The 12,479-nt window shown below is 59.1% G+C and overlaps 6 protein-coding genes across 6 annotated transcripts; 3 read left to right on the top strand and 3 right to left on the bottom strand.

The window, feature by feature from the left end:
• Positions 1-608: 608 nt before the first annotated feature.
• A1Q1_02916 (uncharacterized protein) lies at positions 609-2,793 on the bottom strand (the record flags this gene model as incomplete). Its single annotated transcript, XM_014324145.1, has 11 exons — positions 609-640; positions 680-878; positions 929-1,173; positions 1,239-1,348; positions 1,395-1,479; positions 1,543-1,758; positions 1,809-2,022; positions 2,075-2,253; positions 2,341-2,444; positions 2,563-2,587; positions 2,757-2,793. 11 exons carry the CDS (start codon positions 2,791-2,793, stop codon positions 609-611), a joined length of 1,446 nt encoding a protein of 481 aa, XP_014179620.1.
• Positions 2,794-3,962: 1,169 nt separating this feature from the next.
• On the top strand, positions 3,963-4,628 carry A1Q1_02915 (uncharacterized protein; the record flags this gene model as incomplete). Its single annotated transcript, XM_014324144.1, has 4 exons — positions 3,963-4,362; positions 4,418-4,432; positions 4,475-4,573; positions 4,615-4,628. 4 exons carry the CDS (start codon positions 3,963-3,965, stop codon positions 4,626-4,628), a joined length of 528 nt encoding a protein of 175 aa, XP_014179619.1.
• Positions 4,629-4,682: 54 nt separating this feature from the next.
• A1Q1_02914 (uncharacterized protein) lies at positions 4,683-5,575 on the top strand (the record flags this gene model as incomplete). The annotated part of the gene is made up of 3 exons (XM_014324143.1): positions 4,683-4,754; positions 4,859-5,382; positions 5,431-5,575. 3 exons carry the CDS (start codon positions 4,683-4,685, stop codon positions 5,573-5,575), a joined length of 741 nt encoding a protein of 246 aa, XP_014179618.1.
• Positions 5,576-5,758: 183 nt separating this feature from the next.
• On the bottom strand, positions 5,759-6,905 carry A1Q1_02913 (2,4-dienoyl-CoA reductase (NADPH); the record flags this gene model as incomplete). Its single annotated transcript, XM_014324142.1, has 3 exons — positions 5,759-5,904; positions 5,965-6,541; positions 6,639-6,905. The coding sequence occupies 3 exons, from the start codon at positions 6,903-6,905 to the stop codon at positions 5,759-5,761; spliced, it is 990 nt and encodes a 329-aa protein (XP_014179617.1).
• Positions 6,906-7,908: 1,003 nt separating this feature from the next.
• On the bottom strand, positions 7,909-9,742 carry A1Q1_02912 (sterol esterase precursor; the record flags this gene model as incomplete). The annotated part of the gene is made up of 3 exons (XM_014324141.1): positions 7,909-8,988; positions 9,032-9,137; positions 9,192-9,742. The coding sequence occupies 3 exons, from the start codon at positions 9,740-9,742 to the stop codon at positions 7,909-7,911; spliced, it is 1,737 nt and encodes a 578-aa protein (XP_014179616.1).
• A 985-nt stretch (positions 9,743-10,727) lies between these two features.
• On the top strand, positions 10,728-12,454 carry A1Q1_02911 (uncharacterized protein; the record flags this gene model as incomplete). The annotated part of the gene is made up of 2 exons (XM_014324140.1): positions 10,728-10,741; positions 10,924-12,454. The coding sequence occupies 2 exons, from the start codon at positions 10,728-10,730 to the stop codon at positions 12,452-12,454; spliced, it is 1,545 nt and encodes a 514-aa protein (XP_014179615.1).
• Between the last annotated feature and the right edge of the window lie 25 nt (positions 12,455-12,479).

Here is a 12,479-nt window from a genome sequence, read left to right as displayed (position 1 = left end):
GGAGAGGTGAATGTGCAAAATGCGCTCGTCTCCAAATGGTCGCCAAATGGTCGATAATAGCGCTCCCATCCTTCCTTGTGCGCTAGATCTGTGTGCGACGGGCCAATGAGAAATCACGCAAGTGGCTTTTCTATCCGCGCCTCACCTTTAATCTCGGCTTCTCAGTGCCAGATAAACAATGCTCCGCATTGGTCTGCTGCACTGCCATCCTTCAGCGGTATCGCCATTCCGGCGTTCGCTCCTACCCCTCGTCGGCACGTTCTTGACGACGAGAAGCATACAATGCCAATATGTCTTTGCAACTTTCGGGTCGGTTCCGCTGTGCATTTCACACATCGCACACGCCAGAGGCCAGAGGGCAGAGGGCCAATGCCCATGTCTCATGTCTCGCGATCAAGTTGCCGCTCATACCTGTTGCACAGCCGCATGTGACCATCACGTGCGCACCGGTGCCGCACATTCGAGCCGCACTGCCCAGAGCACAGATTGGTTATTTCCGGAACCGCTGCCTGCAATCGTACACAAGATTCATATCACAGTACCGCGGGAGCCCTCGGCCTCGGCTCTCTGGACGCACCGCCCCTCTACAAGAACTAGCCGCCTCATTTTCACCCAGAGCGAGGACGCTTGTATCCACTTTCTGTGTGGATGTCAGCGCCTACTTGACACAGAAACTCACCTGGCGTCGCCCGTTCCTCTGATTCGGTCTTACGCTTCAGAGGCGTGTCGGGCAGCTCGGGCTCGCCGATTGCGTCCTCGTCTGGAATCAGAGAGCACTGCTGCTCCATCGACTCGCCCTCCTTCTCGCACACGGGGCAGAACCACTCGCCATCAGGCAGCTCGGTCAGAGGAGGCGTCAGGCAGCCGCAGTGATACGGCTCGTCACACTGGTCGTCAGCTACCGTTCCACACAACATCAGCTTCTCACCTTCTGGCACTCGAGGAGCAGGCTCTCATCGCCTTCCTCGTGAGACAGACCAGGCACACATCCTCGGACTCGACAGTAACGGGATACCGAGGACGGTCCTCCAGCTGCTGGTTGGGCCTGGCGAGGAAGAGAGTGAAGAATGCTCCAGCCGCGATGCTGTGTGTCAGCTTGATCAGGCGAACCAAAGCTTACTCGATAACGTCGATGCCGGCCAGGGGAGCGATAGCTATCGGCTTGGTAGAGCTCTTGCCGACATCAGGGCCGAAACCAAGTTCTGGAGTCAGCTACGCGGAGAATGAATGGAGCTCACCTCCGTAAAGCGCTCCCTGACCGAAGCCGACAGTCTGTGTCGTTCCGTCGTCCGTTGGCGTAGTGATGAAGTGCGTGCAGCCACCGAGGGATGCGACCTGAATCTTGCAGCTGCTGACTGTGGCGAGTTAGCTCTACCCGAGTTGCCTTAACTCACGACTGTCGAGCAGCTTGAACGTCGTGTACGGCGATCCCGTCGAGCCGTCTCCCGTCAGCTTCCACTTGCCCGCCATGTGGAACATCTTGAAGCGGTCGATGACAACGGAGTCTGGCGGGAGTTAGCTGATGCAGCGCACATAACTCACTAGTCGGTCCGCAAATGACAGTCTCGGCGCGGCGCTTGGGGTTGCTGTCCGAAAACTGCGGCACAAGTGTGGGCACGAGCTGGTCCTTCTGGTCACCGAGTCCGAGGCGCGCGTAGCCAGCGTAGCCCCACGCGTAGACGTTTCCATCCTCGTCGAGCGCGAGCGAGTGCTGGTTTCCAGACGAGATCTGCGCGATCTTCTTGCCCTCAAAGGTGTCTTCGATCAACCCTGACGTCAGCTGAAGCGTCCCTTACACGGCAGCTTACGGGGAGGAGCCTGAACATCGTAGGAAGTCTTGCCCGCCTTGACGAGACGCTCTCCTGTTGTTCCGTTGCCAAGCTGGCCGTGCTCGCTCGAGCCACAGGCGTACACCTTGCCCGCGTCAGTAAGGAAGAGGGAGAAGGTATGTCCGGCGGTGACCTGGACAACCTTCTCTCCTGCCCGCGTCCATGGCCCGGGGATGCGCTCGAGAGTCTCGACCTCGCCAGACGTCGACTGCTGTCAGTTTTCCGATCCCGATAGTCTAACTCACAAGACCCAGCTGGCCAACAACGTTGTTGCCCGATCCCCATACGCCTCCCTTTGAGTCGAGGAGGAACCAATGGCTTCGTCCGGCAGCACCGCCGACCCACTTCACGTCGTTTCCGAGGCCAACGTTACGCGGGGAGACATGCATCGGTGCATCATGGGGAACGATGCCCTTCTTCGACACTGGTCCGATGCCGGGAACGCGGCCAAAGAAGTGCGCGAGGCCGTCGACTGATGTCAGCTAAAGGGTATGGAGGACTAAGCTCTCACCATCGATAGCGATTCCGTAGTTGGCAGCGCATCCAGAAAGGACCTTGGTGACCTTGATGTGACAGAGCGATCGCAGAATGTACGGTTCGTTGAGGTCTCCGGCGCTGGATGTCAGTTCTGTGCTTGTACGTTCAACTCACTCTTGTTGTTTTCTTCCCTTTCCGTTCGCAGCCCTTGGAGTGTGTTAAACATTTGCAGCCCGTTGTTTGTCGATATACTCACCAGTCTGTTCCTCCGCATATAAGGACTGCGCAATGTCAGCAAGAGTTCGTGTGCCGTGTTGCGCCAGAAGCGAGGATGATCGGTGAGTGGAGGAGGTCGGTGTTCAGGCCCCAGGAGGAGGGCGGAGAAAGACGAAAACACCGTTCATCACATCACACGATCGGAACCGGCGGGAAGGAAAGGAAGGCACTCACCTCGGCCCCAGTTGTCCTCGGTCTGCTCGGCGGTCATGTTCGGCGTGTGTGTGTCGAGGGTGTGCTATATCCGGGGCTACGGCTGTGTGGAGCGACTAGACTGTCTAGACACAGCGATGGTTGGATGTGGGTGGATGTGTAGATTTCGAGACGGTTGCCGTTCTATGAGCGGAGCGCGACGCGTCAATCCTCAATCTCGCGGCGCATAGAGGGGGGAGTCGAGATTACGCGACCACGTGATCCAGGGACGCCCATTGTTTGGCTGGCCTTCTTGCGGGTGACGACATCCCTGGCACAGTGGGTTGGGGGCTGGTCGCAGTGCATAGCGGGGAGCATTGATGTGACGGGGTTGGATGTACGATGCGAGTGGGAGTGATGGTGGATGGAGACGAGGAAAAGTTGTCGGTGTGAGGTGCGACTGCGTGCCGTCGTAGCGTGAACGATGCGGAAGAGGTCCGAGTGCGAAGCCCGGGGGTTTTCCAACCACTCTGCACTGACATCATCCAAGCTAGACAGAGGCCCCAGAGGCATCGGGGAGCACGCAGAGGGACGGGTTAGTCGACGATAGTGCACTGCGCACGCAGGTTGTAAGGGTGACTTAGGGAGACCGGTTTTCTGCTGAATCAAGGGCTATGGAGGCAAGTCAACCTCCTGATTCCAGTTAAGATAGCCAGACATGCATCTTCCCAAGTAGGTTTCAGACTCGTTACGGACCTGGTTCCAATGCTGCCATGTTTCTGCTTGCTGAACCAATCTTGCTTCGAGTTGAGGTATGGGGATGAAGCCACGGCGCTGGCCAGGACACCCAGGAACGATATGAGTGCCCCAGGGCTGACGTTACGCGGGCAACACATCCACGACCGAAGCTCCCGGTGTCTGCCCCAGGCTCCCAGCTCTGCAGCTTCATGCGTGCCCGATAATCCGGGTCAGCCGGACCAGGTGGTCCGAATAATGTCAGCCATGTCAGGCCGACAGCGCGACGCGTCCGCGCGCGGCACGGAGTTCGGGCGCAAATGTCCGAGCGCGGAAAAGACGCCGATAGATAACGAGTGGAGCACCGCCCCTGCGGCGCCACCGGGCGTCGTCCAGCTAGCTTAGCTTGGCGGCAACCGAGCAAGCACAGGCCAAAGGAAGAGCCCAAAGTCGAGTCAGCTGCTTGCGGGAAATTTCAGAATCACCACCTTCCTCACACACCGTCTTCCAGCAATGTCGATAACAGCGACAATGACAGCGCCGGTGCTCTCGCCCGACGTCGACCTCGAGCTCATGAACATGGACACGGTCGTGTCGCGCGAAGCAGGCGAGAGCGATCCCCTCCTTCTTCGGCAGAAGGTGAAGAGCGCAGCCGAGATCGACGGTCTCCGGAAACGCAAGGCGGGCAAGGTCGCTAGCTTCTACGAGAACCAGAATGAGCACATCGACAACCTTCTCAAGCCCATGGACGTGCATACTGCTGAAGCGAGAGACGCTGGTGAAGCGGCCGCCCTAAAGGTCAAGATCGCCGTCAACGTCAGCTTTGCGGCGAATATCTGTCTCGCTGCGCTCCAGCTGTATGCGGCCATCTCCTCCTTGTCGCTCGCCCTGTTCGCGAGCTGTGTGGACGCAGGTGAGTGTTGCCGCTGCCAGATGGCCGTTTGCAGCTGTGGTAATGGGATCTGCAGCTGACAAGACAGTGTGTAAGTTGCCGTTTTGACGATAGGCTCGCCCTGACTCCCCAGTCGATCCATTCGCCAACCTGATCCTTTGGAGCGCGCACCGCGCCTCGAAGCGCGCAAACGAGAAGAAATGGCCCGCTAGAGGCTCCCGTTTCGAAACCAGTGAGTTGAGCGGATGGATGTGTAGCTGACCCGCAGTGTAGGTGTCCTTCCCTAGGTTCCTCTGCCGTTCAGTCCATGGGACGTCTCCGGTCACAGCTATTCCGTCGCGATGTCGAAAGCTGACCTCAGTGGCAACATCGTCTTCGGCTTCATCATGGGCGCGGTCAACGTGATCCTCGTGGTGAGTTCGCGCCTTCCTCCTGATCGCCCCGGGTCAGAGGACATGTTGCAGTAGACAGCTGCAAGGCGGAGAATCGTAGCTAATCTCAGGTCCAAACGCTCCAGGAGCTGATCACGCACGACGGCAGCGACACCAAGGCGTTCCACCTCGTGCCGCTGATCTGCGTGTGTGTAGCATGGGGTGAGTACACAATTAGGGCCCATACCCTCTTCCAGCTCGGATCGGATCAACGTCAGAGCCAAGCTGACACTACAGTCGTCAAGTTCCTGCTCTTCCTGTACTGCTGCGCGATCCGCTCCTCGTCCTCCCAAGTCCAAGTCCTGTGGGAAGACCACCGCAACGACCTGTTCACGAACGGCTTCTCCATCCTCTCCAACGCGGGCGGCGCCAAGCTGAAGTGGTGGATTGACCCCGTCGGCGCCATGGTGCTCGCCATCATCGTCATAGGGCTCTGGGCACGTACAGTATACGAGCAGTTCACCTTCCTGGCGGGCATCGCCGCGCCGCGCGAGTTCGTGTCCATGGTGACCTACAAGGCCATGACGTTTAGCGAGGAGATCAAGCAGGTCGACACGGTGCGCGTGTACCACTCTGGGCCCGACTATGTCGTCGAGGTTGACATTGTCCTGTAAGTGTTTCTCAGCTGGAGCCAGTCTACGATGGAGCTGATATCCAGTGACCCGGAGATGCCGTTATGGAAGGCGCACGATATCTCGCAAGACCTCCAGGACCAGATTGAGGCGCTACCCAATGTCGACCGATGCTTCGTGCACGTCGACCATGAGGTAGACCACAAGCCGGAGCATCGCAAGAAGCAATAGCACTTCGGGAAACTCTCCCTCTGCCTCCGTTGTTTGTGCACACCAAGCAATCCAAGCACACATAGACAGTTCTAGCTCCTTCTTTCTTCCCTTCGCTCACCTCATGCCGACTCCCCTTTCACGATTAGTTTCAACATAGATGCAATGTAACCGCTGTATCCTTGCATAATCACTTAACATAACTTAGAATTTGGCGAGCTCCTTGATCTTGTCAGACGCGCCGGGGATGTACGGCATGCTGGCTGTGAGGCCGCCATCGACGACGAGCGCGTGCCCATTGACGTACGACGACTCGTCGGACGCGAGCCACAGCACGGCCTGGCCAATTTCTGCAAGTCAGCTCTAGCTCAGGTCGGTCGTCTCGTAGCTCTTTCGGAGCCTGTGCTCACCTTCCGGAAGACCGTGGCGCTGGAGCGGGTTGAGCTGGCCGACATTCTCATCCACGCCAGCCATAGCCGCAAGCTCAAAGATGGTCTTTGTCATATCCGTCCGAATGAGTCCGGGACAGATACAGTTGATGCGGACGTTCTTGCCTGCAACTTCATACGCCGCGCTCTTGGTCATGTTGATGACGGCGGCCTTGGTGGCAGAGTAAGGCAGGGGACCACCATTGGCGTTCACGCCAGCCACAGACGCCGTGCTGATGACACTGCCCTGCGGAATCTTCTTGTCCTCGGACGTACGCTGCATGGCGGGCACGGCGTACTTGAGCGCAAGGAAGACGGAGAGCGCATTGATGCGCATCACCTCGCTGAACTCGGCAGCCGAGATGTCCTGCGCCGTCCGCGTGCCCGAGATCACGTCCAGGATGAGCTGCGGCGGGCCGCCCTCCTCCGCCTTAGGCTTCAGGTGCGAGATTCCCGCGTTGGCAAAGTAGACGTCGAGACGGCCCGTCTCGTCGAGTGCGCGCTGGACTGCGGACGAGACGACGGCGTCGTCGGCCGCGTCGCCTGTGATCGCGGTGATCTGGTATTAGCTTTGTAGACTAGGAAGTGAGGGCCAGCTTGAGACATTGAGATGAGAGTCACGGGAGTTTTGAGACTTGGCAAGGCTGGCGACTCACCTTGGTGTTGGGGAAGGTGCTCTGGAGACTCTTCGCGAACGCGGGCAGGTCCCTCGACACGTCGAGGAGGTAGAGCGCAGCCGCGCCCTCGCGGGCCAGGAGACGGGCGGCCTGCGCGCCAATACCGGCAGCGGGGCCGACGCCAGTGACAATGCACACCTTGCCCCTGACGCGGCCGGTGCCGGTGGTGTCCTGGCTGCGCTCCTCGACGGAGGTCAGGACGGCGGCGCGCGTTGCCTGGTCCTTCTGCTTGCTGTCGTCGGTCATGGTGTCAAAGTCGCTTTCAGTGAGTTATCGGGGAATGGAGAGGATGAGGGGGGAGAGAAGAGGCGACTTTATAGCATGTCCGGGGCTGTGGTGGCTGGGGGAGACGGACAGTCATGAAGGGCCCTCGGCGGAAAGCGAAGTACGCAGCCGTGTCAAGCCGGTCACAACACATTGGACACGACACGACACGGCGGCGGAGCGTGGTTTCGGATACCAGGTTGCAGGTTCCTCGTTCCTGGTTCATTACACCGTGTCTCGAGCGCCGGCTCAGCACACATGTCCGCAATTGAGTTCCGTCACTCTGGCACTCTGGGGCAGCATATACCCTGACAAGCTGGCCGAGGCGGGGACGACTGCCCACACTGCTCAGATGGAGATGACAGGGTCCGTTGCAGGTCAGCACGCCCATCGCACACCGACGAGAATGCAAACGCGCAGGTGACGCCGTGTCTCGGACCCGGGACCTGGCAATCCGGCTGTCAGTGCAATCTAGCCGGCGCCCGTAGTGTCCGTAGGATCCGTAGGACATGGCCGATCAATGTCCATCAGCGGATATCGCGACGGACTCGCTCATCCATCTCCAGCATTGATTGTCCGTTACTCCCCAATTCCTCTGCATCATACTTCAGAAGTCTGCAATCTGGTCAGCACAGAAACGACAGAAGCACCCCAGGAAACGGACACGTCGCCAGCACACTCAAGCTTTCAGGCCCGGCGCAGCTGAATGGCCCCCCGGCAACTTAAATCCGCGGCTCGGTATCTATCTAGGTTAACCCCTCGCGCCGACACGAAGCCAAACGGTGTCGGAGCGTCTTATCGTGCGTTTCGAACAGCCCTGCTATGACATTTGCCCCCAGATCCCAGGACTACACAAAGTTCATCTTTCTCAGACGTCCACAGCACTGCTCTCCCATTATCGTGCCGACAGCGAAACCGAGGCTCCCACAGCAGCAATTCAGACGTTGGATGTGAGAGGGAGCAGGAGCTCGCTGTCGCTCGTACCCTACCCGCCCATGTAGTAGTCCGCGTTGCGCTTGATGACATCGAAGACGTTACTCCTAAAGTCGTCGGCGATGTGTCTGAAGAACAGACGGTAAAAGTTGACGAGCACGCGGCTATTGTTTGTCCAGCGGGGCCACTGGAAGTTGACCTGCGAGTTACCGCCCGTGCCGCCGCTCGCATCATTCGGGTCGAGGTTCCACACAAAGTTGGCGTAGTACTTCCTCACATTGACTGAGGCATAGTTGGGCAGCACGCCGAAGAAGACCTGCACGAGGTCTGAGGCGTGGAAACTTCCCAGCACTGGCGTGCCGTAGGCGTAGGATGCGAGATAGGACCATGCCGGTACGTCGGGATGGTTGGCCGTGCAGTGTTCGAGAAACAGGCGGCGTGTGATCGTAAAGCTGAAGTCGCCCATGAGGGCTGCGAGACGCTTGAAGCCGGGGTAAACCTCGTTGAAGATGCCCGTGTTGAAGGGCGAGCCGGCGCTGATTGACTGCGGGTACGCTTCTACGAGCTCGCGCACCTTCTCGATCGGCATCGCGGGCAGGTACAGATCCGAGAGGTAGCCTACGATTCCCTCAGTCGTGGATGAAATGTTGCTCTGGAACAGTGAGAACAGCGTGCCCTCGTCCTCCTGATCGCCGAGAATGAAGGGAACAGGCGCGTACGTCCCAGCCTTGACGATCTCGTGCGGCGTGCGTGTCAGGAACTTGCCGTCCACGCGAGGCATGTACGACACAGCAACGGCAGTGTACGACAGCAGGCCCGGCTGTGCGTTTGCAGCCAGCATGAAGTCCTCCAGCGACAGGGCGCGGAGGCACTCTAGTTTGTCCTCAGCGCCGGAGCAGCCGACGTGCGACACAACGGCGTCGAAGATGGACTGTGCGCGAGGCGAGTCCACCGGCTCCAGAGGCATCATCGAACCCGAGTTCATGATGCCCGCTCGGAACAGCGGCTTGCCCTTGTATGTGTTATCGCCGTCGTAGGCTGCCATGTGGTGGAAGACGGAGATGCTGCCTGCACTCTCGCCCCATAGCGTTACCTTGGCTGGATCGCCGCCGAAGGCCGCGATGTTGTCCGCCTGAGATCAGCTCGATGCCCACGGCCGATTCAGCTGCACTCACAACCCACTCCAGACCCATGCGCTGGTCCAGGTGCCCAAGGTTCGTCGACCCATCCTCCATCATCTCCTTGCCAGCGAGCCAGCCCCAAGCGCCAACGCGGTAGTTGCTGTTTATCAGTTACCACGACGCACGCAAAACCCACACAGCAACAAAGATGTACGGCTTGCCCACTGCGGCGGCCTCTGCGACCATGCCGCTCGCGTCGTACATCGAGTTCCAGCCGAGTGAGAACCCGCCACCGTACATCCAGAACAACACTGGTAGGTTGTCGCCTGCCTTGACGCCTCTCGGCCGGATGACGTTCAGGTTCAAGCAATCCTCGCTGACCTTGAGAGCGCGCTTGACGAAAGGGCTGTCAACGAGCGACCCCATGACACGCTCCAGGAACGGGGACTGGTCGGACGGTGTCGGAGCGATGAACTGAGGGCATGCCGGCGCGTATGAAGTGCCATCAAAGTTGTTCAACGTTGAGTTCAGGCGCACTGGTGGTCGAAGTCGCAATTTACCCACAGGCGGCTCTGCAAAGGGGATCCCGTTGAAGTCCTCCGTCAGCATATCTTGTCGCCCGACGATGGAGCCGGCGGGCGTGTCGACCGTGATCGTCACGATACGCTTGTCGAGAACACCAGAACCGTTCGTGTCGACATGTGTCACCGGAGCAGGACCAGCCAGTGCGACAGTCGCAAGGAGTAGACAAAACGATATCCTCATTGCTGCTGGTGAGTTGTGAGTAAACGGAAAAGGGGAGAGATTCTGTCTTGCTTGCGTTCGAGTTTATATATAGGAGGGGTGCCCTTCCCGAGACAGACTCGATGTAAAGTTAAGCGCGACAGAGTGACCGGAATCCGATGTTCGCGGCCCAACCTCCGGTCTCCCATCGTCGAGTGGACCGTTATCAATACCTTCGGTGCGGCTCGTTCTGTTGGAAGGAGGGAAGGAAAGGATCGGCTGCCATGATCACTGAGCAAGCTCCGGGGCCGTCCAAAACTCGACCTCGAGCCGTGAGACTTGTCGGACCTCAGAGATCCTCTACACCGCCATCCAAAATAAAGGCATGGTGGTGAATGCTGACTATGTCAGAAGCTCAGAAGAACTCGGCCCCCACGTTTCACCGGCAGCAGGGGTGAGCCTGCCGTAACAGCAAGACGAACCTTATTGAGCGTCTGGGGCTTCAGCAATCGTCGAGCGTCGAGCGATCGGTATACGCTTCTATTCATCTTGCTCTTCAGACCTTCTCTTTCTTCGTTTTGCGTTTATCGACCGCGTACGTCGGGGACGGACTCAGGGACAATAGCTGGGATGGCGGCGCAGAATACTGTGCTGCAGACATGCAGGAGGCCGCCAGAGTTCCATTCCAGAGCCTGTACTGCGAGTCGGGATTTTGGATGTGATAGCTTGGTTCATGCCTTTAGAGGGGGGGGGGGAGCATTGTACCGCAGAATGTTCGAGGAAGATAGAGTCGCCTCAACTCCGCCGCTGCTCTTTCGCTTCTCAGTCCCATTGTCCAGAGTTCGGGACCAAACAAACTCGATCGTGGGAGAGTGACTGTTTCCAGATTACGTAAAGCGGTATACATGACGTTTCGACGCGTCCTCACGACGACCGCGTCCGTGCATTTGTTTTCGCTCGTTGCCTTCGCCAGTCAGCTCCTCAACACGAACAGATAGGCCCAGTTCCTCAGACCTAACAGTGCAGGATGGCACGACCTTCGTAAGTGTATCATGCTCTTTCCAGTCCTTTGGAATCCTTCGACGGCATTTGGCAGCGCGGTTACCTTGCCCGCGGAGGAGTCGGCATCGGCACCCAGCTGGCTGGTATGATGAATGACGAGAGAACGGGAAGAAATAAAGAGAGACAAGCTGCACATTTGTCGATGACTCAGCTAACACCAGTCTGCGCGACACGCTGCTCTCCGCACTGCAGACGCTCCCAAACGCGGTGCCGCTAGACCTCGTCGTCCTCCAGTCTGCCCCGAAACGCACGACCGAGATCTTTCCCCATGCTCCAAGCGCTGCCGTCCGCTGCGTCGACCGCGAGTATCTCGTCGTGGTGAGCTGTGGCCTTCCCGCGCTTCCTGACGACACTGGTCTCTCAAGCAATTCGAACACGGTGGAGGGCGAGAAAAGTGCGAGCGGTACCGAGGGCGGAAAGGACAGCACCAACGGCGGCAAAGTGCTCGCGGCCGCGATCAGCGCCCACGTCTACACGCTCCCGAACTCCGCCGCTGAGCTCGTGTACATCTCCAAGGTCGACTCTTCAGGGTACGCCTCAGCTTGCGGGCCTCTGACGCGCGTGCTCGCCTCGTCGTTCATCAGCTATTTCCTCGAAGCGCCGGGAACCGTTGCCGCTACCCTCTTCGCGAGAGCGCAGGGGCAGTATCTGTTCCCGAACTCGGTCGAGGGCGGTGGCAAGCGTGTCCTTGGCGGTTTGGGACTTTGCGGGTGGTGGAAGCGAGTGTTCGAGGATGCGGCGAGCAAGGTCGTCGAGGCGAAGAAAGGACCAGTGGTCAAGCCGAGACAGGTCGAGCTCTCGTACCTCTTACCAAGCTATTCGGCGGCAGAGGCGAGGGGCATGCTCCCCGCTGCGTCGGCCCTGCCAGCAGGAGTGAAGTGGGACTACAAGCCGCCGTTCACGCACCGCATTCTCCCCGGCACATCTCTCGCTACTCTCATTCCCAGTCTGCCTGATGACCCGAAGACGCGCTTCCTGGAGGAACTCGTCGACGACGCGCTCGACAAAGAGCCGTACGCCGTGCGCGAGCGGCGGCGGTCTTCCCAGGCCAAACAGCCCGAGGACTCAAAGGACGAGAACGGCGAGAAGAGCGACGCAAATGGCGAGCCGAAGGACGACAAGGAGAAGGAGAGGGCCAAGCTGTCGCGGAAAGAGCGCGAGACCGAGGCCGAGGAGGAGGAACGCCGCAAAGCGTACGCGGCGCTGGAAAAAGTGCCGACCGACGAGTTCTGGGAGCGCATGGGATTCCGCCAAGAATGCGCCAGTGGCGACGTGACGGGCTTCTTCCACGTCCTCGTCGTGCCGGATCCAGAGGGCGGAGATGCCTCCTCCTTTGTCGCGGCCGCTGAGGCTCAGCAGCTCGCCGCCGAGTCCAAGCCTGACTCCAAGCCCGAGTCGTCTGACAGCTCCAAGCCGCCAGCGTCCGGGAAGGACGCCCACACGCTTCCTCCAGCCCTCGTTGAGCGTATTCTCACCTCAATGCTGAACACGGATTTTGGTAACCGGCAGCTCGCGTCCAGCGGCACGAGTTTCTGGACGCAGGCCACCAAGTCGCTCGTCGTCGACGCCATCGGCGAGAAGGGGTGGGATGCGTGCTTCGGCGCTATTGCGGCGAAGCAGGGCGTCCAGCGCGAGCAGAAGCGCAAGGAGGAGACTGTCACTATGCTCCAGCCGCGTAAGAAGAAGAAGTAGGAGTAAAATTAGAAGGATCAATAGA

Source organism: Trichosporon asahii (assembly GCF_000293215.1).
Source record: "Trichosporon asahii var. asahii CBS 2479 unplaced genomic scaffold scaffold00051, whole genome shotgun sequence".
Taxonomy (NCBI): Eukaryota; Fungi; Basidiomycota; class Tremellomycetes; order Trichosporonales; family Trichosporonaceae; genus Trichosporon; species Trichosporon asahii.
Note: the sequence above shows the minus strand (reverse complement) of the source record. Positions and strands in the feature narration are given on the sequence as shown.